Source organism: Herpailurus yagouaroundi, unplaced genomic scaffold (assembly GCF_014898765.1).
Source record: "Herpailurus yagouaroundi ecotype Mexico unplaced genomic scaffold, PumYag 188, whole genome shotgun sequence".
Taxonomy (NCBI): domain Eukaryota; kingdom Metazoa; phylum Chordata; class Mammalia; order Carnivora; family Felidae; genus Herpailurus; species Herpailurus yagouaroundi.
Genome location: NW_024412419.1, coordinates 22,166,719 through 22,189,603, shown reverse-complemented (window position 1 = coordinate 22,189,603; position 22,885 = coordinate 22,166,719). Strand labels below are relative to the sequence as shown.

At 46.7% G+C, this 22,885-nt stretch overlaps 1 protein-coding gene across 1 annotated transcript; it reads right to left on the bottom strand.

Moving 5' to 3' along the window:
* Nucleotides 1–113: 113 nt before the first annotated feature.
* Nucleotides 114–22,668, bottom strand: TRIM54 (tripartite motif containing 54). Its single transcript, XM_040496326.1, has 9 exons — nucleotides 22,151–22,668; nucleotides 5,636–5,808; nucleotides 4,943–5,114; nucleotides 1,994–2,089; nucleotides 1,322–1,555; nucleotides 1,025–1,047; nucleotides 788–912; nucleotides 568–660; nucleotides 114–274 (listed from the first exon to the last, which is right to left on the bottom strand). Exons 1-9 carry the CDS (start codon nucleotides 22,316–22,318, stop codon nucleotides 258–260), a joined length of 1,101 nt encoding a protein of 366 aa, XP_040352260.1. The 5' UTR covers nucleotides 22,319–22,668; the 3' UTR covers nucleotides 114–257.
* Between the last annotated feature and the right edge of the window lie 217 nt (nucleotides 22,669–22,885).

Genomic DNA, 22,885 nt, shown 5'->3' with positions numbered 1-22,885 from the left:
CAGGGGTCATTCCACTTCCGCCCCCCCCCCAAATGATCCCAGATCGGGAGAAGGGCGGGATGATGGTGGGGTCGCCTCCGAAGCCGAGGCTGAGAGTGAGCAGTGAAAGGAGCTGCGGGTTTGGACTCGTTAGCCCTTTATTGAGTCCCTCCCCCGCGGCGGGGCGCCGAGCTGTGTGGCGCGGTGGTCTCTGCGCAGGTCCTCCGCGACCCGAGCGCCAGGCCCCAGGTGCGCGGGCTCCCCAAAGCGGGGGCGGGTCAGTGCCCGCCGGTGCCTGGGAAAGAAAGCTCGGTGGGCAGGCGCTCCGAAGGTACTTGGCGGCTCCGGACCCCAGCTCACCCACTTTCCCCAGTGGGTTTCTCCTCTACCTCCCGACCCAACTCGGTCTTCCCAAGCCCCAGAGTAAAGGCTGGTGGGAAAGTGTACTTCTGCACGCGCGCTAGGGGGCGCGCCCCTCCTGCCGGGGTTGGGAGGCTCCCAGCGATCCCCGTGCCACAGGAAGGCCATCATCGAAGAGGGGACCGGAGCGTAGGGCCAGCCCCGCCAGGCCCTTCAGGCCACACTCACCTTCCGGCCCGTCCGGCCGCTCTTCCTCTGGCCCCGCGCTGCCCTCTTCCCCCTCCAACGCCACCTCCTCATCCTCTTCCTCCCCGGAAGCGCCTGGCCCCAAGGAAAGCGCGGTGAGGTGGGAGTCCCGCTTCTCTGGTCGTGACCCCCCCCCCCACCGCGCCCCTCTGGACCCCCGGTCCCCGCGGCCTGCCGCCCCCTCCCATCCTGTGTCCCTCACCCGCCTGGAAGTCGATGGTCCGCAGCATTTCGGCCACGTGCTCCACGCTCACGGTGAACTGATCCATGCTTTCATAGCCCGGCTCTGGCCGTCCTGCCAGCTCCACTTTCGACATTGTCCCGACCCTGCGGCGCGGCAGCCGCTCAGCTGGAAACGCCCCCCGCACCCGCAACCCCCTCCGCGCGGCGGCGGAGCCCCGGCAGCCCCTTCCTTGCCCTTCCCGCTCGGCCTACTCACTTATTGATCAGCTCCTTGGCCTGCTGCAGGGAAGAAAGGAGGGGGAGCGTAAGCATCGTGCCAAGCGCTGGCAAAGTCCCGTTTCTGGTGCCCACAGTCCCGCGGGGTGGGCGGGGATGCGTATCCCAATTCGTTGAGGAGCAGGTGGACTCAGACGGGGGTGACTCGCCCGAGGCAAAGTGGGGCAGACGGGTGCCGGAGGTAAGACGGGAGCCCCGCCCTCCAGGTGGTGCCCTCCAGGTGCCCGGGCCCCCACGGCAGCCACTCTGCGGCCTGCCTCCCTCCCCCGGGGCCCACCTGGAGGTAGAGCGCCATCTGTGGCTCCTCCATGGACTGGATGGCCGACTCCACGAGCTTAGAGGAAGCCTCCAGGTGGTCTCCGTACTGGCGGATGAGGCCCCGCACGCGCTGCAGCTTCTGCTCCTGCTCGCGGGCCAGCGCCTGCAGCAACTCAGCCTTGCGTTCTTCCAGCACCGCGCACAGGGCCTCGAACCTCTGGGTTAGTAACTGCTTCTGCCGCCGGCTATTGTCCTGAAAGAGGGGAGCAAGGGTGAGACCTCCTTCTTGGTCGGGAGAGCACTCCCCGCCAAAGGGAAGCCACCGGGGCCAAGAAAGTACCCCACATAGCGGCAGACCTACAGGTGCAGCCAAGGGCAGGGTCTTCTCAGTAATAACCGTTACAAGATTTTTAAAAATTGAGATATAATTGACTTTTAACATTACATTAGTTTCGGGTGTACAATGTAGTGATTCGGCATCTGTATATATTGTGAAGGGATCACAGGTCTAGTTACCATCCGTCACTACAGTTACAAAGCACAGAGAAGTGAAGTGACTGGGCCAAAGTCACAGAGCTAGCAAGGGGCACAGCTGGGACTCAAACCTAGCAGCTTGGCTAAGCATATCCCACCACTTGTGATTCACCCCCCAGGAACCCAGAAATCTCCCCTCCTCCCATCCCAGGCTCACCTCTATGGTCTGGCACACCTCCTCCATCTGTGTGATCACTGCCTGCACGCGGTCGTTGCCGGCCACCAGCATTGCGATTCCATCGCTGAGCTCACTCTGCCACACACACAGGCCAGCACTTAGAACTGGGGGGCCCTGCCTAGAGCGGTACCCCTCCCATCCCGGCCAGGGCGCCCCCTCCACGCCACCATCAGGGCTATTCCAGAGATCTAGATGGCTTGGAACCATCTAAGAAGTGTGGAAGCACATTCATGGGTTCTGGAAGGAGGCGGAGAGAGGAGCCCCTCCACCACCAAATGAGAAAGGAGCAGACATTTGCCAAACATTCAGGCCTCGGGCTAAGTGCTTTATCTGTAGATTCGTGTCTTCCATCAATTTGGAAATATTCTTTGTAATGATCTGTTAGGATACTATTGCCTCTTCTCCATTCTTTTTATTTTCTCCTTCTGTGACTCTGAGGAGGCATGTGTCAGAGCTTCTCATCCTCATCTCCCGGTGCTGCATCCTGGGCTATTTTTTTAGGCCTCTCTTCCTGTTTGCTAATTCTCTCTTCAGTGAAATTTCAACAATCATATTTTCATTTTTTTAAGTTTATTTATTTATTTTGAAAGAGAGAGAGAGAGAGAGAGAGAGAGAGAGAATCCCAAGCAAGCTCCATGCTGTTAGCACAGAGCCTGATGTGGGGCTCCATCCCATGCACAGTGAGATCAAGACCTGAGATGAAATCAAGAATTGGACACTTAACTGACTGAGCCACCCAGGCACCCCTATATTTTCATTTCTTAAAGCAATTTCCTTTTAAAAAAATATTTTTATTTATTTTGAGAGACAGAGAGAGCGAACAGGAAAGGGGCAGAGCGAGAGAAGGAGAGAGAGAATCCCAAGCAGGCTCTGTGCTGTTAGCTTGGAGCTCATCATGGGGCTCAAACCCATGAACCAGGAGATCATGACCTGAGCTGAAACCAAGAGTTGGACACTTAACAACTGAACCACCCATGTGCCCCTAGAATTTCATTTTTAAAATCTCTATTTGGTTCTTTGTTAAATCAGCATTTTTGATAATCTATTATTGCCTGTTCTATTTATTCCATTTTTTAAATGTTTATTTTTGAGAGAGAGAGAGAGTAGGGGAGGAGCTGAGAGAGAGGGAGACACAGAATCCAAAGGAGGCTCCAAGCTCGGATCTGTCAGCACAGAGCCGGACGCAGGGCTCAAACCCACAAACTGGGAGATCATGACCCGAGGCAAAGTTGGATGCTCAAACGATTGAGCCACCCCAGGCACCCTTTTTATTCCATATTTTTAAAAAAGCATTTTATACACAGTGATACTCTATTCTTTAATAATTCCAATATCTGAGGGGTGCCTGGGTGGCTCAGTCAGTTAAGCGTCTGACTCTTGATTTCGGCTCAGGGCATAATCTCACAGTTCATGGGTTTGAGCCCCGCATTGGGCTCTGAGCTGACAGTGTGAAGCTTGCTTGGAATTCTCTCTCTCTTCCTCTCTCTCTGCCCCTCCCCACTCTCTCTTTCTCAAAATAAATAAAAAAAAATTTTTTAACTATTTTTTTCCATTTTGTTTTAATGTTTATTTATTTATTTATTTTTATGTTTATTTTTGAGACACAGAGAGACAGAGCTTGAGCAGGGGAGGGGCAGAAAGAGAGGGAGACACAGAATCCGAAGCAGGCTCCGGGCTCCGAGCTGTCAGCACAGAGCCTGACGCAGGGCTCGAACTTGTCAACCGGGAGATCACGACCTGAGCCGAAGTCAGACGCTTAACCGACTGAGACACCCAGGCACCCCCTGAGCCACCCAGGCGCCCTTAAATAAAAATTTTTAAAAATTAAAAACAATAATTCCAATATCTGAATTCCTCAGGGGTCTGATCCGTACTTCGTTTCTACCGCCTGCACTCATGCGGTACATTTATTTCTGTATCTTCACTTTTGAATTGATATTTTGTTGTTCTTAATCTAAGGAAAACCCAAATACCTAAATTGAGGGTGTTTTCCTCCAGGCAGAATCTGCATTCGCTTTTGTCAAAAGTCGGGTGGCATGACCGACTACCTTAGTTCCTGGGATTCCAGTTTAACCTGGGTTTCTTCAGTTCAGGTGCCCACCTTACAGAAGTCTGGAGACACAGTCTCATCCCAACGTAGTCTCATCCCTCTGGCTCAGCAATACTGCCAGCATTTACCCCGTGGGAAGTCTGGCCTTTTCTGTGCTTACCACCCCGGGTTCTGTGGTCAGCTTACTGCCCCTTCCTCACCCCACTCCACCCCCACTTGGAGATTTCCTTTACTTTCTATGTGCCCACTGATATAATTTTTAAATTATGTTTTATGTCGAATCTAGCTGTGTGTCAGTGAGAGGGCCCAGAGAGCATCTAGGCCACCAAACTGAAGTTGCTCACATCTTCCATGATCTAATTGTGTCCTTACAGCGACTCTCAGAAGCAGGCATTTTCATCCCCATTTTACAAGCAAGGAAAGTCAGGGCCAGAGAGGTCAAGTGACTTACCTAAGGTCACACTGAGTCATGCATAGAGCTGGGACTGTAGCCCTGATCTGCCTGCCTTTACGTGTGTGTGTGTGTATAATTTTTTTTTTTTTTTTGAGAGAGAGAGGAGACGGCTTGAGTGCCATGTGAGCAAATAGGGGAGAAGCAGGGGGTGGAGAAAGGGAGAGGGAGAGAGAGGGAGAAAGAGAGAGAGAGAGAATCCCGAGCAGGCTGCATGAGGGAGGACTCCATCCCGTGACCCTGCGATCATGACCTAAGCCAAAATCAAGAGTCAGTTGCCCAACTGAGCCACCCAGGCGCCCCCTGATCTGCCTGCCTTTAAAACCAAGTGCAGTGACTTTTAAACCCAAGTGGAGTGACAGGATGGAAGTCTGAGAGGCTGTCCTGTCTCTGGTCCCACATGCCTGCTCCCTCTGCTGCTTGATACCTTCTGGCGTTTGTAAATGGTGGGCAGGGGGGCCACCTCACAGTCCTTGTGGGCACCGAAGACCTTACAGAGAGAGCAGGTGGGCACTTCACAGCTCAGGCAGTAGATATTGATCTTCTCCTCTTCATGCTCCTCGCACATAAGGTGCTGCTCAGCCTTGGAGTGCAGTGGTCTGGAGGGGAGCGGGCAGGGTGGCGGAAGGGTCAGGGGCCAGGCTGGGGGGAGGTGGGCCCCACAAGTGCAGGTCCCCATGAACACCTTCTCTTCAGCCCTCACCAACCACCAATCACAGTTGGAGCTGGGCTGGGCAGGTGAGCGACTTCCACAGTGCCCTTCATTCGAGGAATACAGAGAGCTAAGGGGTAGAGGAGGCCTAGATCCAAGAACAGCATCTGTTCCAGGGGGCCAGGGAAGTCCCACAGGGCAGGAAGCCATAGAAGGTTGTCAAGGGCCTTGCTGGTGGACTGCCAGCCCCTCCGCCAGGTGGAGAGGGTGCAGGTGAAGCCCTGCCCAGGATCTGAGATGCCTCAGCTGGGTGACCTGGGACAAATTCCTCCCCCTCCCAGGGTCCAGTCCTCTAATCACTAAAGAGGCTGATCCTTTCAGCCCTTCCCTTCTGGCTGATTGGTTCCCCTCTCTGTGCTGTGTCCCAGGCCCTGCCCCTTTGAGAGACAAGAGGTCTTGACAGCTCACCGGGAAGACTCTTGTTTGTAAATGTCGATAATGTTCTCCACTAGTAGGTTTCTCTGCAGGCCATAGACGCCATGTCTGTCCAGGACAACCTCATGCCTGCAAGATGGGCAACGGAAACGGCCTCCGGAAGACACAGTGGTGGAGCCCCGGGATTGCCACAGAGGGTTCGAGGCCTGTAGGGACAAGTAGCATGAGAGAACACGCACGGTGAGGCATGGAGGAACGGGGAGGAGGCAGGGGGAAAGGTTGTGGGGGCTGAAATAAAATGTAGGAGAATGGTGGAAGGGGAGGCATCAGCTCCGTTCCTTGGGGAGGTCCTCCTCCTCTGAAAACGGTGGGTGGCCATGGAGATCTTCTTTCCCACTTTTGACTCATTACTCCTTAAGTGTCCCTGCATCCAGAACCCAACTTTGGTCAAGGCCCAGTCAGGATGGTCTCCCTAATGGGGCCCAACTTGCAGGTGTGGGGAGACATTGGCAATGGCAGGAAGGTTAAGGTTGGAAATGGACTCTGTGTGGTGCAGCCAATGTCCTCCTGGGGCTTTCACGGACCACAGCTAGGGGAGATTCTCTGTAACCCTCAGCAGGGAAGCCCAGACAAGTGCTGAATAATGGGGCACACAGGCCACATCGTGCCGGGCAATTCCTAGGAAACCATTCTAGAGACTGGGAGCCAGGGGTCCTGTGTTCTTGTGCTGCCCTTCATACTGTTCTACCATGTAAATTCGAGCAAGCATTCGATGTCTGGAAAACTAAGGACTACACTGGATTATTCATTCTACAACAAATATGGAGGGTGCCAGGTAATTTCGAGGCTCTGGGGATAAGATGAACAAAAGCCACCCTGCCCTAAGGACAAGCAAACTGACAACTACATCTGGCAGGCAGGGTTATGACAAGAGTCAAGCTTGGAAGGCAGACGTACGAGAGATGTTCATCACTTATACCTCTTAGAGAACTTGCTCCTTCCCATCCTAAAAGGGAGAACCCCACTATGGCCCAGGCCACAGATGACTGGCTCAGAGTTGAGGAGGTGATCACCTGACCCAAGCAGAACCAATCACATTTTCTCTCCAGGAATTTAGAACTGAGACACAGAGGTGGGGGTGGCTAGACCACCTGCGGCTCTGAAACTGAAAAGACCTGTGGAGTTGGGCAGAGAGCTGACATTGTGGAGACACTGCAAAGACACAGTCTTGTGCAAGTGGAAGTGGAAAGCCCAAGGGGTCAGAAAGTATGAACAGGAAGGCTTGTCTTCGGAGAAGACCACAAAGTCAACTTGTGGACAGCAGCAGAGAGAAAAAACTGGTAGAGACTGTTTGAAGTTCCTCAGTATTCACCTTCTCTTCTTCAGTAACAGAGCCTCTGAGTTTTTAGCAAGACACATGGAATAAAGACTGTGTGTCCGGGGGGCGCCTGGGTGGCGCAGTCGGTTAAGCGTCCGACTTCAGCCAGGTCATGATCTCGCGGTCTGTGAGTTCGAGCCCCGCATCGGGCTCTGGGCTGATGGCTCAGAGCCTGGAGCCTGTTTCCGATTCTGTGTCTCCCTCTCTCTCTGCCCCTCCCCCGTTCATGCTCTGTCTCTCTCTGTCCCAAAAATAAATAAACGTTTGAAAAAAAAAAAAAAAAAAAAAGACTGTGTGTCCGGGGCGCCTGAGTAGCTCAGCTGGTTAAGCTTCCGACTTTGGCTCAGGTCACGATCTCACGGTTCCTGAGTTCAAGCCCTGCACTCACTGCTGTCAGCATAGAGCCCACTTTGGATCCTCTGTCCTTCTCTCAACCTGTTCCTCCCCTGCTTGTGCTCTCTCTCACTCGCTCACTCTCACTCTCAAATAAAATAAATAAATAAATAAAACAAACAAGACTCTGTGTCAAGTCTCCCTTCCGACTGAGTATGACCAGGTGGCTACATTCTGGCCAACAGGATGTAGACAGAAATGTTTTATGCAACTTCTAGGAAGTATCTTTAATGGAAGGGGCATATGCCCTACTCTTTTCTCCTTCCTGTTGGCTACAATGAAGATGGAGTAGCTCCAGCTGAAGCAGTCATGTGGCTCCATGAGGTAGTCACAGGATGAGAATGGCAACAAGATAAAAGGAGGGAGTCTCTGGACTGCCTACCTATACTTTGGCTTGAGAGAAAGAACACATTTTTTACCTTCTTTAAGCCATTACTATTTTGGGTTTTCTGTCACTTAAGCACAACTTAGTCCTAGCTGGCTGGAAGGCCATGGACTCCTAGAGACTAATGAAGAGAACAGTCACCTGTGACTTTGAAAACTTAGATGTATTTCCTGAAGGTGAGTTTGATGAAATTCTCCAAATCCTCACGCTGGACATCAGCCAGAGGGACCCTTATGTGTGCAACAGCACCCAGGATACACAGAGGGCATCCAAGTCCGCAGTCTTCTTTGAACCTTTAGAAGCAACAGATGTAGGCAAGGCAGGAAATGTGGCCTCTGGGAAGTGGGCAAGCCTATACTGGGGAGAGTGACTGGCATGTCACAAATCTCACATTTGGGGGGAATTTCTTGTGAATCCTAAGAAGTTAACACATTAGGCCAGAACCGATTACTTTGAGATTATCCAAGGCTGCGTTTGTGCCTTTGTCTTTCTCAGTAGCTGCAATTGTATATAAATCCTGCTGAGTTTAGGGTGTGGGTTAAAGTGTAAGACCACTGGGCTTTTGCTTACTTAATACAATGACCTTTCATTACTTAGAATCCAAGTGAGCAAGGAGGTGTTGGGAGAACTCCAAGCCTGCAAACTCCTGGAGGGATCTTACTTCTCTTTGATTCGCTAGTGGCTAGCATATAAAAGTGCTCAGGAAATGGTTGAATGGGTGGAAATGGGTTTGAATGTTTGAATGGGCTAAAGTCTTAGCCCAGAGCACAAACTTCTGAGTTAGCCTCTCTCCTCCACCTTCCTCCCTCACAGCCCCCCCTTCCTCTATACTCATTATTTAACATTCAACTCATGTTTTGAGGGCCAATTATGTGTCAAGCACCATGCTATATGGGCTTCCCAGACATTATTGAATTTAACCCTCAAGGACTTCTTGTAAATATGGTGGAGGACATGAACATTAACCCCCTAACTAAGACTACAGGAAGTATAGTGACAATGGCTAACCGGACACATACTTTATGCCAGGTTCTTCTCTAAGCTCTTTTATCTGTATTAACTCATTTAAACCTCTTATCGACCCTTGAAATAGGTACTACTATTAGCCCCATTTCAAAGATACGAAATTGCAGCCCAAAGGTGTTAAATAAATGGTACGGGGTCATCAGATAATAGATGGCAGAACCAATATTTGAACTCAGGCACTCTAACCCCAGGGTCCATTCTAAATAATCAATATGCTGGAAGTGCCTGGGTGGCTTGGTCAGTTAAGCATCCAACCAGCTCAGGTCATGATCTCACAGTTCGTGAGTTTGAGCCCCGTGTTGGGCTGTGTGCTGACAGCTCGGAGCCTGGAGCCTGCTTAGGATTCTGTGTCTCCTCTGCCCTTCCCCTGCTCGTGCTCTGTCTCTCTCTGTCTCCCAAAATTGAATAAACATTAAAAAAAAATCAATATAGTACATTGTCAGATGGAGTAGAATTTAGGCCACCTGAAGGATGATGCCCAGAGCTAACATTCGCCCCTCTGAATCGCAGGTAAAACAGATTTTAGTTAGAGTCGTAAAAGGCCACACATCAACCCTTCACAAAGGAAACAACAACCTAAAAGTGAGCTGTGCAACTGTGGATTGATGTTATTTGAGCTGAGGTAAACAAAACATGACCCATCAACCCAAAACCCCTTGTGCCATGAAGCAATACAAGGGTCCGGCTTGCAACCAGAATAACCTGTGTCTCTGTGAAAAGGAAAGGAAATCGCTCAAATCTCAGGGAGACCTCCGCCCATGGATCTCCACATGCCCTCAGACTAGCTAGTTCACCAGATTCTGTGTGAAAAACATACTGAGGCGATATAACCAAATTGAGCCACTCAGCTGCCTGCTAATCCGGGACATACCCCTCTAATTCACCACAGAAGCCAAAGGACTGGGCTTGCAACAGAGATGCAAACCGATGGGAACATCCAGCTAGCCAGTTTACAGTTAAGTGGACCGTGGAAGAAAGCCAAGGTAGACAGGGGGTTGACTAACGAATTCATCCTCAGCCTCAGATAAAACTGCCCTGATTCAAAGAGGAATGGTAAGCAGAAGGGATCCAAAGGGAGATGTAAACGGACATAATAAAAAAGGAAAAAGAAAGCATGACAAGCAACAGACAGACGAAGAATATGCTTTGTGAGAAGAACTGCTTCTAGACACAGTATTTCAATCTAACACTTTTAAAGAAAACAGGGGCACCTGGGTGGTTCAGTCGGTTGAGCGTCCGACTTCGGCTCGGGTCATGATCTACAGCTCGTGGGTTCGAGCCCCGCGTCGGGCTCTGTGCTGACAGCTCAGAGCCCGGAGCCTGCTTCGGATTCTATGTCTCCCTCTCTCTCTGCCCCTAACCCACTCACATCCTGTCTCTGTCTCTCTCAAAAATAAATAAACATTAAAAAAAATTTTTTTAAAAGAAAGAAAACAGTCTCTTTGATTAAAGAAGAGATATAAGTGATCAAAGCTGGGAGAAGTGAAGGGAAATGGAAGAATTAAGAAATCAAGTAAAATATGTTACAAACATAGAAGCGAAATTCACTCATGACACTACAGCAGGAAGTAGAATGGAGACACTGGCGGAAGTCACATAGATCATAGTGGAAAATAACAGGGTAAAAGCAATCAGGACTACGTGCTACAACGTGGATCAACCTTGAGGACTTTGTGCTAGCTGAAATTAGCCTGCTGCGAAAGTACAAATACTGTATGATCCCTCTATATGAAGTACCTGAAATAGTCAAATTCATAGAGATAAAAAGTAGAATGGTGGTTACCAGGGGCTGAGGGGCAGGGAAGCGGAAGGTTATCATTTAATGGGTACACAATTTCCATTTGGAATGATGAAAAGTTCTGGATACACAACAGTGTGAATATACTTAATGACACTGAACTGCACATGTAAGAATGGTTAAGATAATTGGGGTGCCTGGGTGGTTCAATCGGTTAAGCATCGGACTTGGTTTTGGCTCAGGTCATGGTATTGTGATTTCTTGAGTTCAAGCACCATGTTGGGCTCTGCACTGGCAGCACAGACCCTACTTGAGATTCTCTCTCCCTCTCTCTCTGCCCCTCCCCAACTCGTGCTGTCTCAAAATAAATAAACTTAAAAAAAAAAAAAAAGAATGGTTAAGATGACAAATTTATATTATGTGCATTTTACCACAATATAAAAAGTTAAAAAAAAAAAAAGCAATCATGACTTGGGACATCTGGGCCAAGGAAGCAGATTTGGGTGGACCGGGAAGCCCACTACCTCTTCACCACTTCCTCACCAGGTAAAGACATTTTAGCAGCTCATCCCATTGGCTAATCACTGCCATTCTCCTGGGCCCCAGGGGCCTGAGAGGCAAGCAGTATCAGGCAGTCTCCCCTAAATCCTTTGTCTGAAGAGCACCTTTCTGGGGAGAGGACACCGGCAGGCAGGTGGGAGGGAAGGGTTGCACGTCTGCCTTCTTTGCAGTTTGGCTAAGGGCTGGTGCTGACGCAGGTACCGCAGCTGACAGCAGATTTCCCAGTCGTCCACTGGTCCCATGGTCTCCTCCCTCTCCCAAAGCTCAGTTCCTTCTGCCACATCCTACCTCTGGCTGGCTGGCTTTCCTCTTAACCTCCAGGGCATCCCCTCTTTTCTGTGACTGCTTCAGCCATGCCCCCGCCTCCAACTCCACACCCCATATCCTTTGCTAGTCAGTCTGTGGTATATGTATCAAAGGTGCCCTTTGGTACTAGGGCTAAATTTCTAGTAATGAAATAGTTAAGTTTCTTTTGGATTTCCCAGGCTCTTTAACTCATGGCACACTCATGCTGCTTAGAGGCCCTCTCTGTGTTCCTCATGAGCTAACTCAGTGTTTCCCTAAATACGGTATACATACTGATGAAGGCATGATGATTTCAGGTGGTATGAGGATGGACATTTAAAATTTTTGTGCGTTGGGGCACCTGGGTGGCTCAGTCGGTTAAGCATCCGACTTTGGCTCAGATCATGATCTTGTGATTTGTAGGTTCGAGCCCTGCGTCGGGCTCTGTGCTGAAAGCTTGGAGCCCAGAGCCTGCTTTGGATTCTGTGTCTCCCTCTCTCTCTACCCCTCGCCTGCTCACACTCTGTCTCTCTCTCTCTCTCTCTGAAAAATAAACATTAAATTTTTTTTTCAATTTTTGTGTGTTGATTTTAATGCGTATTAGAAAAAATAACCAGCCTATATAACTAGGGATTTTTCAAGGATTATGTCATTTAGAATGAAGATAAAGTAAATATTTAAGCTTTAAAAGTGAGCCCCTTTAAAGGAAATAATCAACCATTGCACAGGTGGTACCCAGCTATGGCAAAAATCAGGAAGGCTAAATGAGAGGAAGTCTGAGGAGTCACTCTCTTTTCCTGACGCCCTCCTCAATTGAAACTTATTTGTCTTGTGTCCCAAACCTTTTGCAAATGTTGGGTGGCTACTTTGAGAAAATCACCTGTACTGGATATGTGGATAAAATGGTTATCCCTTGGGGCACCTGGCTGGCTCAGTCACTTAAACGTCTGACTCTGATTTCAGCTCAGGTCACGATCTCATGGTCATGAGATAAAGCCTCACATGGGCTTCGTGCTGAATGTGGGGCCTGCTTGGGATTCTCTCTCCCTCTCTCTCTGCCCTTCCCCTGTTCATGTTCTCTCTCAAAACAAATAAATAAACATTTTAAAAAAAGGTTACCCCTTCTTGGTAACATCTCTGCATTTTAACAGAAGGCATTTAATGCAGCACTATATAGGGAAAGTAGCAATGATCTGAAGATCTGGTTTGGGATTTGCCATTTATGACCTTAGGAAAATAATTTCTCTCAGGGCCTCAATTTCCTCAGATCTAAAAAGAGGGATCTGTACTTAGCACTTGCTCCCTTCAAGGGCTGATGTTCTGTGAGCAATGGGCATTGACTGATATAATATGGTAAGAGTTTCAGACACCCTAATCGGACGAGGAAGGGAGCTGGTGGTTTTTATGACAACCTTCCCCTCTCACACCATGTAGGCCACCATCCCCCTCTTTAACTTTGACTCCTGTGATTCAGTATCTCACTTGTTTGTGCCTCCCCCAGCTGGCCCTGGAGCGCCCTCTTCCTGCCTGATATAAACAGTTCCTGAAATCCCATCTCTGAAATAGTCCTAGTGTGTTTGTTTGTTTGTTTTTACATTTTAAAAAAGTTTATTTTTTAAAGTTTATTTATTTACTTCGAGAGAGAGCACACAAGTGGGGAAGGGGCAGAGAGAGAGAATCCCAAGGAGTCTCTGCACTGCCAACACAGAGCCCAATGCGGGGCTCGAACCCACGAACCATGAGATCGTGAACTGAACCGGTCAAGAGCCAGGTGCTTAACCGAGCCACCCAGATGCCCCTAAAAAGATTTTATTTTTAAGTAATCTCCACATTCCACATGAGGCTCAAACTCACAACCTTGAGATCAAGAGTCAAGTGCTCTGTGAGTTCAAGCCCCACATTTGGGGTGGAACTTACCTAAAAAAAAAAAAAAAAAAAAAACGCCACACTACCGAATGAGCTGCTAGGAGCCCCTAGTTCTAGGGTGTTTAGATGGATTTACACGTTCTATCATTTGCATTATCTATGAGGTTTGAATTTTATATAATGTACCTGTATTGTTTTTGTAATCATAATAAACAATAAAATTTCTTTTTCGTATAGGAAACATTCTGGTTGCTTGACAGCAGAGGAGCAATTAAATGAGTTGTAATGGAATTATTATGTAATTATCTTAGAGTTCTTTGTAACATGGAGAGATACTGATGTTACAATTTCATTATTATTTTTAATGTTTGTTTATTTTTGAGAGAGAAAAAGAGAGTGTGAGCAGGGTAGGGGCAGAGAGACCAGGAGACAGAGGATCTGAAGCGGGCTCCGTGCTGACAGCAGAGAGCCCGATGTGGGGCTTGAACCCACAAACTGTGAGATCATGACCTGAGCAGAAACCAAGAGTTGGAAGCTTAACCAATTGAGCCACCAAGGGACCCCTCATGTTATGATTTTAGATGAAAAAAAGCAAGACATAAATCAATATAGACAGTAGGATCCTAATTTAGGAATGGGTGATGGGATTCACAGGTAATTTAAAAGTTTTCTTTGTAGTCATTTACATTTCCCAAATTTCTATGGACTCTGAATTACCTTTAAAATGCATAAATATAAAAGTTAAATATTTTTGCAGTAACTGTCATTGGCTGATAGAATTTTGGATTTTTCGGTTCTTTTTTTTTTTTTAATAAATTCCAAATTTTGTACAAAGATTTTGGAGTTTGGAAAAAAACTTTACCTTTTAAAATTGCAATGCTCAGTACTGACATAAATGGAGAGGGGGCGCTGGAGTGCCATAAACGCCAGGAAGATAAACCAGCAGGAGTGCGGCAAAAAACTTTGTTAGTTCAGAGGAGGGGATGTTTAAGAAGATACCATTTTTAAAAAATGGCAGACAGGGAGGGACACACAGAATCCTGAGCAGGGTCCAGGCTCTGAGCTGTCAGCACAGAGGCTGATGTGGGACTCGAACCCACGGACTGGGAGATCATGACCTGAAGTTTTGGATGTTTAACCGACTGAGCCACTCGGGTGCCCCCAAAAAGATACCATTTGAAGACAGGGTAGACAGGTAGCAGGCGGTTAGGTAGGAAAGAGTTTCAGGAGACCAGAGAGACTATAGGATTTTAGGTTACAAATAGGGGAGTCATGGGGGGGGGGGGCTAGAAAGGTGGGTTTTACCATGAAGGGCTTTTAAATTTTTTTTTTTTTTAATTGTGGTAAAATCACAGAGGGCTTTGAATTTAAGGGTAAGGATCTGAACTTAATTTTGTAGCCAAGGTTTCTGAACTAGGAGAGAAAATAAGAGTAAATATTAATCTCGGGGCGCTTGGGTGGCAAAGCGTCCAACTTTTGCTCACTCAGGTCATGATTTCACAGTTTGTGAGTTCGAGCCCTGCATCAGGCTCTGTGCTCACAGCTCCGAGCCTGAAGCCCTCTTCAAGTTCTGTGTCTCCCTCTCTCTCTCTGCCCCTCCCCTGCTCTCTCTCTTTCTCTCTTTCTCAAAAATAAACATGAAAAAAAAAGTGAATATTAATCTCACAGGTAATTTGCATAGATGGGAGGGGAGAGAGAGGTTAAAGGCACAGATCAACTGGGAAGCAAGTGCAGTAGTCAGTGCAAGTCACCTGCCTGCCGTCAGGTGGTGGCAGAAATCTTGGGAAGACTGGGGATGCCGGAGGTGGAATCAGTAGGACTGGCCAATCACTTAAATGTGGGTGGGCTGTGGGGAGAGGAGAAAGTCAAAAACTATTCTAGCATTTCAAGCCTGGATGCTTGGGAAGATGCTGGTGCCTGTAATGAAGAAGTATTTAATCTGGGGACCACAGCCCCAAAAGATCCATGACCAGAATTCTGTGAACTCAGATGAGATAAAAAAATCTTATTTTTATTTTCATTAAATAGCATAAATTGGACATTTCCCTCAATTACACATGTAGGCAACAAACCACAATTTTAGAGCACTTTGCCACCAACAGAAATCACAGGTATTTTCACATCACAGTATTGTTGTTGATCGAATATCCAAAAATAATTTACGCTTATCACTACTTCTGAACTATAGTAGTTACTAGGCCCACTGCTTGATCTCATTATTTAATGTGTTAATCAAGGAGCACATACATTACTCTATCCAACGTGTTCTTTATTATTGACTGATTGATTGATTTGAGAGAGACAGAGATCTGTCAGACATGTTCTAATTACTTTGGTAATTATATTCCAGTGTTTCTGAGGCTTTTTTCATGACTGCTCCTTCCAGGAAGCTTTTAAGACATTTTTGCCCCTAATAGCCATCCCTTCCCCATTAAACTTAAGTACCCAAAATCGACAAAAGTGAAACTCATAGAAGCAGAAAGTAGAAAGGTGGTTGCCAGGGTGGGGGGTGTGGGAAATGAGGAGATGCTGGTCAAGGGCACAAACTTTCAATTCTAAGATGAGTTCATTCTGGGGAGCTGATGTCCAGTATGGTGACTATAGTTAATAGTTAGTTATATATTTTATACTTGGCAATTGCTAAGAGAGTAGCACACAATGGTAATCGTGAAGTGATGGATGTGTTAACTAGTTCGTGGTAATCATTTCACAGTATCAAATCATCATGTTGCACACCTTAAATATGTCTAATTTTTGTCAATTATATCTCAGTGAAGCTGGGGGAAAAAGTTTTACGTGAAAGCAAAAACTAAATAAAAATTTTAAAATACAATCACAATAAAAAATTTTAATACCATGGATATTCTTGGGGCAATATCACCCCCGTTGAGAATGTATGAGAATGCAGGCTGTGTTCTAATGCAATCCATTTTCTTTATAATCATATATAGTACATATAATTTTTTGTAGTACATATGCATTTAAAAACATTTTTGGGGGGCATCTGGGTGGCTCAGTTGATTAAGCGTCTGACTCTTGATTTCGGCTCAGGTCATGATCTCACAGTTCTGTTTGTGAGATGGAGCCTCCTTTAGATTCTCTCTTTCCCTCTCTTTTTGCTCCTTCCCTGCTCTCATGCTCTTGCAAGAGAAACAAATAAACATTAAAAATATAAATAAATAAAAGCATTTTTCTCACATAAACCACACACATTGCCCTTAGAGTCCACAGGCTTCACAAACTGACAAAGGGGTCCATGGTCCAAAAAGAGATTACTTCCTGTCCTGATTGTGAGTCCTACATGGTCTCATGACAGACAGGAATTTTATACACTAAGGTGTAGATGGCAACTTTCTTAATACATTTCCATAGCTGACAGTCTCTACATTGGACTAAAGATTTCTCAGCTGACTAATATCCAGATAGCAAAATCCTATCTTCTGCTTCTGTTTATCTTTGTATTTCAAGACTAAGAAATAACACTGTATGTTAACTAAGTGGAATTAAAAAAAAAAAAACACACACTAAAAAAAGATGCAAGTTTTTGTAGACAATTGTTGTAGAAGCATATGGGAATAGGCCTGTTCTTAACTCAATGAAACTACACTGTATATAATGCATCTTTGAATTAATGTCTTAAGATACAAGCTTTTGTAAACAATTGTGTAGAAGCATATGGCAATAGACCTGTACTTTAAAAAGACTAAAAATATAACTGAAAATAACTGACAGGCTTTATTACACACTTAAATTTTGTTCTTTCCTTAAATCTTACCTTTACACAAGAAAGCCAGCCCCATAAAGCAAAATTTCATGTGCCAATAAGGTGATGTGTAGAGAAAATTCCATCACTCTAGGAAACAGAAGACCTACATTTATGTCCCTACTCTGTCCCTTTGTAAGACTATAACCTGTTTCTTGGGCTGTCCCTGTAAAATGGAAGTAAGATCCATTCTATCTAACTCAAATGGAATCATGAATGTGAAGGTACTTTATAAATTATAGAGCGTTTCACAAAGAGTGGTTAACAATCCTAAAAGTATATGACCACATAGAACCACAGATCATGAAACAACTGTTCCTTCTTCACTGTGGAGGATACAATGGAATGCAATAAATAAATGGAATTTAATTCTAGGCTATGTTCCAGGCTTTTGTATGGCATACATTCCATGAGCTATCTCTTTTAGGCTGTATGGTGCTTCCTTTCTTTGTAATATTCTATAGCATCTAATAGAAATGTTCTGTCTAGAAAGACGCTCTGTGAGTTCAAGAGGGTTGCTGGAGGCTATTTCCCCCAAAATGGTGACCTCGTCAATGAGGAATAGCGGACCATGCACGTACCTTGAGCCACACCTTCACAATATACTGGAGAAACCATGGCAAAACGGTAGACAGAAGATCAGATATTTGGAGAAATGTTGAAGACCTTAGAAGAATCCAGATATTGGCCACCAGTGGGTGGGAGAGGGATTCTGAGTGGAGGGTTAGCTTTGCCTGACAGAACTTAGCAAAGAGCCTGGCACAAGGGGTCTGTGGCAGGAGACTGGCTGGAAGGAAGATCAAAAATCAGAAGAGTGAGACAAGTCAGGACACTGGTAACAGAATAGAAAACACTTAAAAAATGGAAATCCATAGTAAAATTTCCTGAATTTGTGAAATCAGATTGTTAGAATTATAAGAATATTGAAGGTCAGTTTAGGGGTACCTGGGTGGCTCAGTCAGTTAAGCATCTGACTTCAGCTAAGGTCACGATCTCATGGTTTGTGAGTTCAAGCCCCACGTCAGGCTCTCTGCTGTCAGCGCAGAGCCCGCCTCAGATCCTCTGTGTCCCCCCCACCCCGCTTCTCTCTCTATAATAAAATAAAAATTAAAAAAAAAAAGATCAGTTTAAAGCATCCTATTAACCCATGTATGTGTAAACAGGCTTGAAGAGGTAAAATAGCCTGATTGACACCACACAGCAAATCAAGGAAGAGGCTGGTGGGACTAGAACTCGGGAGCTGAGTCTGGGTCTAGGTTTTTGCTCTCCACTAACCCAGTTTCTCCCGTCAAGTAAGCAAGACCCCTAACACTGCCATAAGGTAAATGCCGTTCACAAACTTGCAGTGAACCAATTTCTCACAAAGGAGACCCACCCATGGTTGGGCTGGGGAGGTCCCTCGGGAGCAGGGGAAGTGGTGGAGGAGGCAGGCCTGACAGCGGGTCCTCACAACAAACTGGTAACGAACTGGCTTTCAAGGTGGAGTGAACCAGAGGGCATGTCTTTCCTGGACTGCCCTTTATTACAGAAGGCGGCGGCGGTCCCTTTCTTCATATTCCCGTATCTGCAAATCTCTCCCTAAATGGACACCCTCCAGAAACTCTGTTCCTCAACAACCTTCTGGTTGTCTGTTAAATTACAACAGGTTGCAGCTCATAAACGAGTGCCCACAGTGAAGTGGGGGCAGGTACAAAAATAAACTGAAGGCCTGCTTAAAGGAGTTTAGAAGTGACTAGAGTTTACAAATACAGAAACGCATGGGAAGATGTTTGTGTCAAATTCCCACACCAACAGCTTTCCTCTAGTCAAAGTGCTTGGTAGTTGAGTGGGTGCAAGTGTGGAGAAAGAGGGAGGGAGAAATTAGAGGGGGTTAATGTGGTATTTTGGTGTCTTTTCTCTTTAAAGTCAGGGTGAAGGAGAGATGTATTACAGCTCTAAAGGAAACTAGTTAAATTGTGATGGCAACTATGTAAAGATACGTATGTCAACAGGGGCTTGAAAGTAATATGCAAAGGAGAAAGTAACTGTGCTGGGAAAGTACGATAATGGAAGACTTTCTCCCAAACCTTTAATACTATTCAACGTTTTCAATGACATGTTTTAGTTATTCAAATTTGCTTCCTGACTCTCTAGTTAACCTGATGTTATAAAGTCACAATTCCCTAAGTTCTTTTTTTTTTTTTTTTTTTTTTTTTAACATTTTTAAGTAATCTCTATGCCCAAAGTGCTGCTCAAATTTACGACCCCGGGATCGGGAATCGCCTGCTCCACAGACTGAGCCAGCCAGGTGCGCCACAGTTCCCTGAAATTCTTGTTTGTTGTTCATCACAGCAGTTGTTAAGACAGTAAAACACTGGACACCATCTAAATGTTTTAGAGGACCAATGAAACAGACTGTGGTCCAGTCAGAACAATGGAGCAGAGCACTATTCAGCCATTTAAAAATGAAAATGTGTATCTGAATGTGTAGAGATGGAACAACCACCAAGAGAAAGCAAACAAAGGCAGATGTAGGACAGTGAGTCTAAACACACACACACCCCACACTCAGATGTAGCTATCCATGGAAAATTTCTGGAAGAATACCCAAGAAAGTTGGAAATGGCTACCTCCATTTGGAGAAGGGAACTGAGGGCCTGGGGTTGTCACTTTTCATGACACAAACTCCTATTTGAAAGAAAAGTGTGTGTGTGTGTGTGTGTGTGTGTGTGTGTGTGTGAGAGAGAGAGAGAGAGAGGGAGAGAGAGAGAGAGAGAGCGAGAGAGAGTGAGAGAGAGAGATACCGGTATAACTTTTATAAGTTCTATTAACTTTCTAGGCAATGTTCTCAGGGTATTCTTCTTAAGTGGTTTTAAGATAGAATTACCAAAAGTCCTAAGCTTGTTCCCATACTTAGAAAACAGACAATCTGATTATGCCTACAGTTGTCAAAATGTGGAGGCAATGTGAGAAAAAACTAAATATGCTCATCTTTCAGAGGGAGATCTACTGAGATGTATATACAGAAGTGCAGCCAAAGAACTGGGTCAGCCTCCCACCAGGCTGCCCCAAATAAAGCAGAGCAAGGAAATGAGCTGTTCACTCTTCTCCTTGGTGGTGGGGGTGGGGGGTGCCCAGGGGTGCTCTGCACTTTAAAAAGAGACACATCAGTCCAGATCCACAGAACCATCCCAAACCTCTGGGAATCCTGTTGTTTCCTAAATATTCTGCATCGGGTTTGACTCAGTCCCTTTCTCTCTGGGCCCAATCAGTATTCCAGAGCTTCTCCTTTTTTTTTTTTTTTTTTTTAATTTTTTTAATGTTTATTTATTTCTGAGAGACAGAGCATGAGTGGGGGGAGGGGCAGAGAGAGAGGGAGACACAGAATCAGAAGCAGGCTGCAGGCTCTGAGCTGTCAGCACAGAGCCCAACATGGGGCTCGAACTCACAAACCATGAGATCATGACCTGAGCTGAAGTCGGTCGCTCAACCGACTGAGCCACCCAGGCGTCCCGGTATTCCAGAGCTTCAAGGAACCAAAACAGTGTGCCTGAGTACAGAGCACTGACTTGAACAAGAGAGGTCACTTAAACATCATCTAGCCTCCCTATAGATAGGGAACTTGTCTCTGGGTCCCTCTGCCTGATACTATATGCCTCCCACTTTAATATTCTGACCACTTTTTTTCATAGGACAGATTACCTTCACTTTCGAAATTCCTCTTTGCTTTCATGTATCTCAAGATTTAATGGCAGGATGTTTCACTACAAATTAATGAGAAGGGATGGCAAAATCTTGTTGCCATTCCCTCCTAGGCATCTCAGCCTGGAGGAAAGGTACTCAGACCAAGGGGAAAACTAAGATGGTGGGCAAGGCGAAGCCTCTAGTACATGACTTGATGTCCAAGATGAGCAGACAGAGAGCAGTCAGCCTTTCCCAGAGACAGACAATCACTGGCTTTGAGATACTCTGGGGCCAAATAATGTAATGGCAGGTTTAGACACACAGAATAGGAGATGAGAATGGGCCTCAATGGGAAGATGGCATACAGCAAAGGGTGGGTCACAGAGCATAGCTGTGGAATGGCTGACTCAGCCCATTGGTTTTTCCCAAACACACTACCCTGAAAGAACCAAAAAAGTCTTGATTAGGTTAAAAAGCATTTGTGTTCAACATTATTTCCTTCTGAATTCTGATATGGTTGAAGGGTATGTGTTCAAATGTTCCTTCTCACTGCCATGCCTACTAAGCTAGCCAGCTCTGGTCTATTCAGAGATTTTATTTCACTTGCAAGGTGTGTGTGTCCATGTGCACGCGCACGTGCGTGGAAGAGCACACAACTTTCCCCTTCATGATCTCTTTACGATCTGTGATCCTTGTTTCAGTGGCACAAGGCAAGAAAGAAAACGCGTTTATAAACGATTTTGATAAATGCTGCTTTTCTTTTTGAAACCAGTAGCTAAAATGACATTTGTGAATTCGGTTAGCTACGTATGCTTTGCCCCATGACCTCACATAAACCAAAGGTGGTTGCATTTCTCTGCATTCTTTCTGCTTAAGTGACCACAATCCTTTCTAACCAGCAGGCCCTTTTATTAACCAATCTGGAGTGGGGCACTGGTGTGAACTTTTAGTTGGGGAGAATTCCCAATCTCCTGCCCGCTAACTCTGCCCCAAAAGAGGATGTGCTGAGCTTTGTCTCAAATACAAATAGTTTCAACCTGAGCTTTTCTCACAGGGCTTATTTTTTAATGTTTCATTATCTCAGTGATATTTTCTCCAAATCTTCCCTACCATTCTCAAAATCTGAAACTCCAAACTGGAGTGCAGAGTCTAGCACAGACTATTACACAGCCTGGTGTAGGATCACCTCCCTCCCAGTTTGTCGTTTCTATGGGGGTCTTCTCTCCTCTGCAGATGCCGGCATTCCAGCCGCGGTCTGTGCACACATAGGCTGTCAGCCAGCCTGCAGAGCCACTGCTGACTCATGCTTACACTGTGATCTACTAGGACCCCGAATCTTCCGCTCTTCTACCAGGACAGCCAGCACCCACCTCACAGAGCACTCTGCCCATCCCCTTCTGGGGTCTCAGCTCTGACCTGATGACAAGTCTCCCGCAAATCCGCACTGCGTCACCTGGCCCTGCCCTCCCCCCTCCCCATCCCTGGCCCACCTGGAAGACGTCGTTGGCACACTTGCGGCACAGGTTGTGCTGGCAGGGCAGGATCACCACTGGTTTGGAGAACATCTCCAGGCAGATGGGGCAGATGAGCTGCTTCTCCAGGTTGTCCATGCTGTGTGCATCCCCTAGCAGCGGCTTGAAACCCACTGTGAAGTTCATCCCCTCAGCGATCGTGCCTGCCCTGGCCTCGGCCCTGGTCCTGGCCTTCCCTCACTGCCTCTGGACCCTTCCTCGCTTAGACCGTCCGTGGATTCTTGTTCCCTTCTACTGCTCACTCTTGAAATAGCTCTGCTATCTCTCCTGTCCCCTCCTCCAACAATTCACCTCGTCCTCAGATAGCTGTTTTCAGACACTTCTCTATTCTTTGCTCTGTAACCCAGCCAGACACATGTAGCTTTATCTATCCCTCCCTCCCTGAATGACTCTGTCCCTGGAAATTTCTTTTGTTCCCCAAATGACTCTTGTTCCCTCTATGGGCAGCACTGTTTGTCCCTTACTTCCCAGAGAGGAGATTAATTTTAACATGGGGGTAGGGAACAAGGGGCATCTGCATGACATTCCAACTCCCAATTTAGCTCATGTAAGGCGAGCCACAGCTGTCACCAAGTGAGTGACCCTGACTCACTCGGGAATGGGTGACTCCCTTAAGCAAGAGCAGGGGTGAGCTTCACTGTTTATGGTGAAAGGTGGGTCTGCAAAGGTGCCAGGCGCTCACACTCAGAAGGC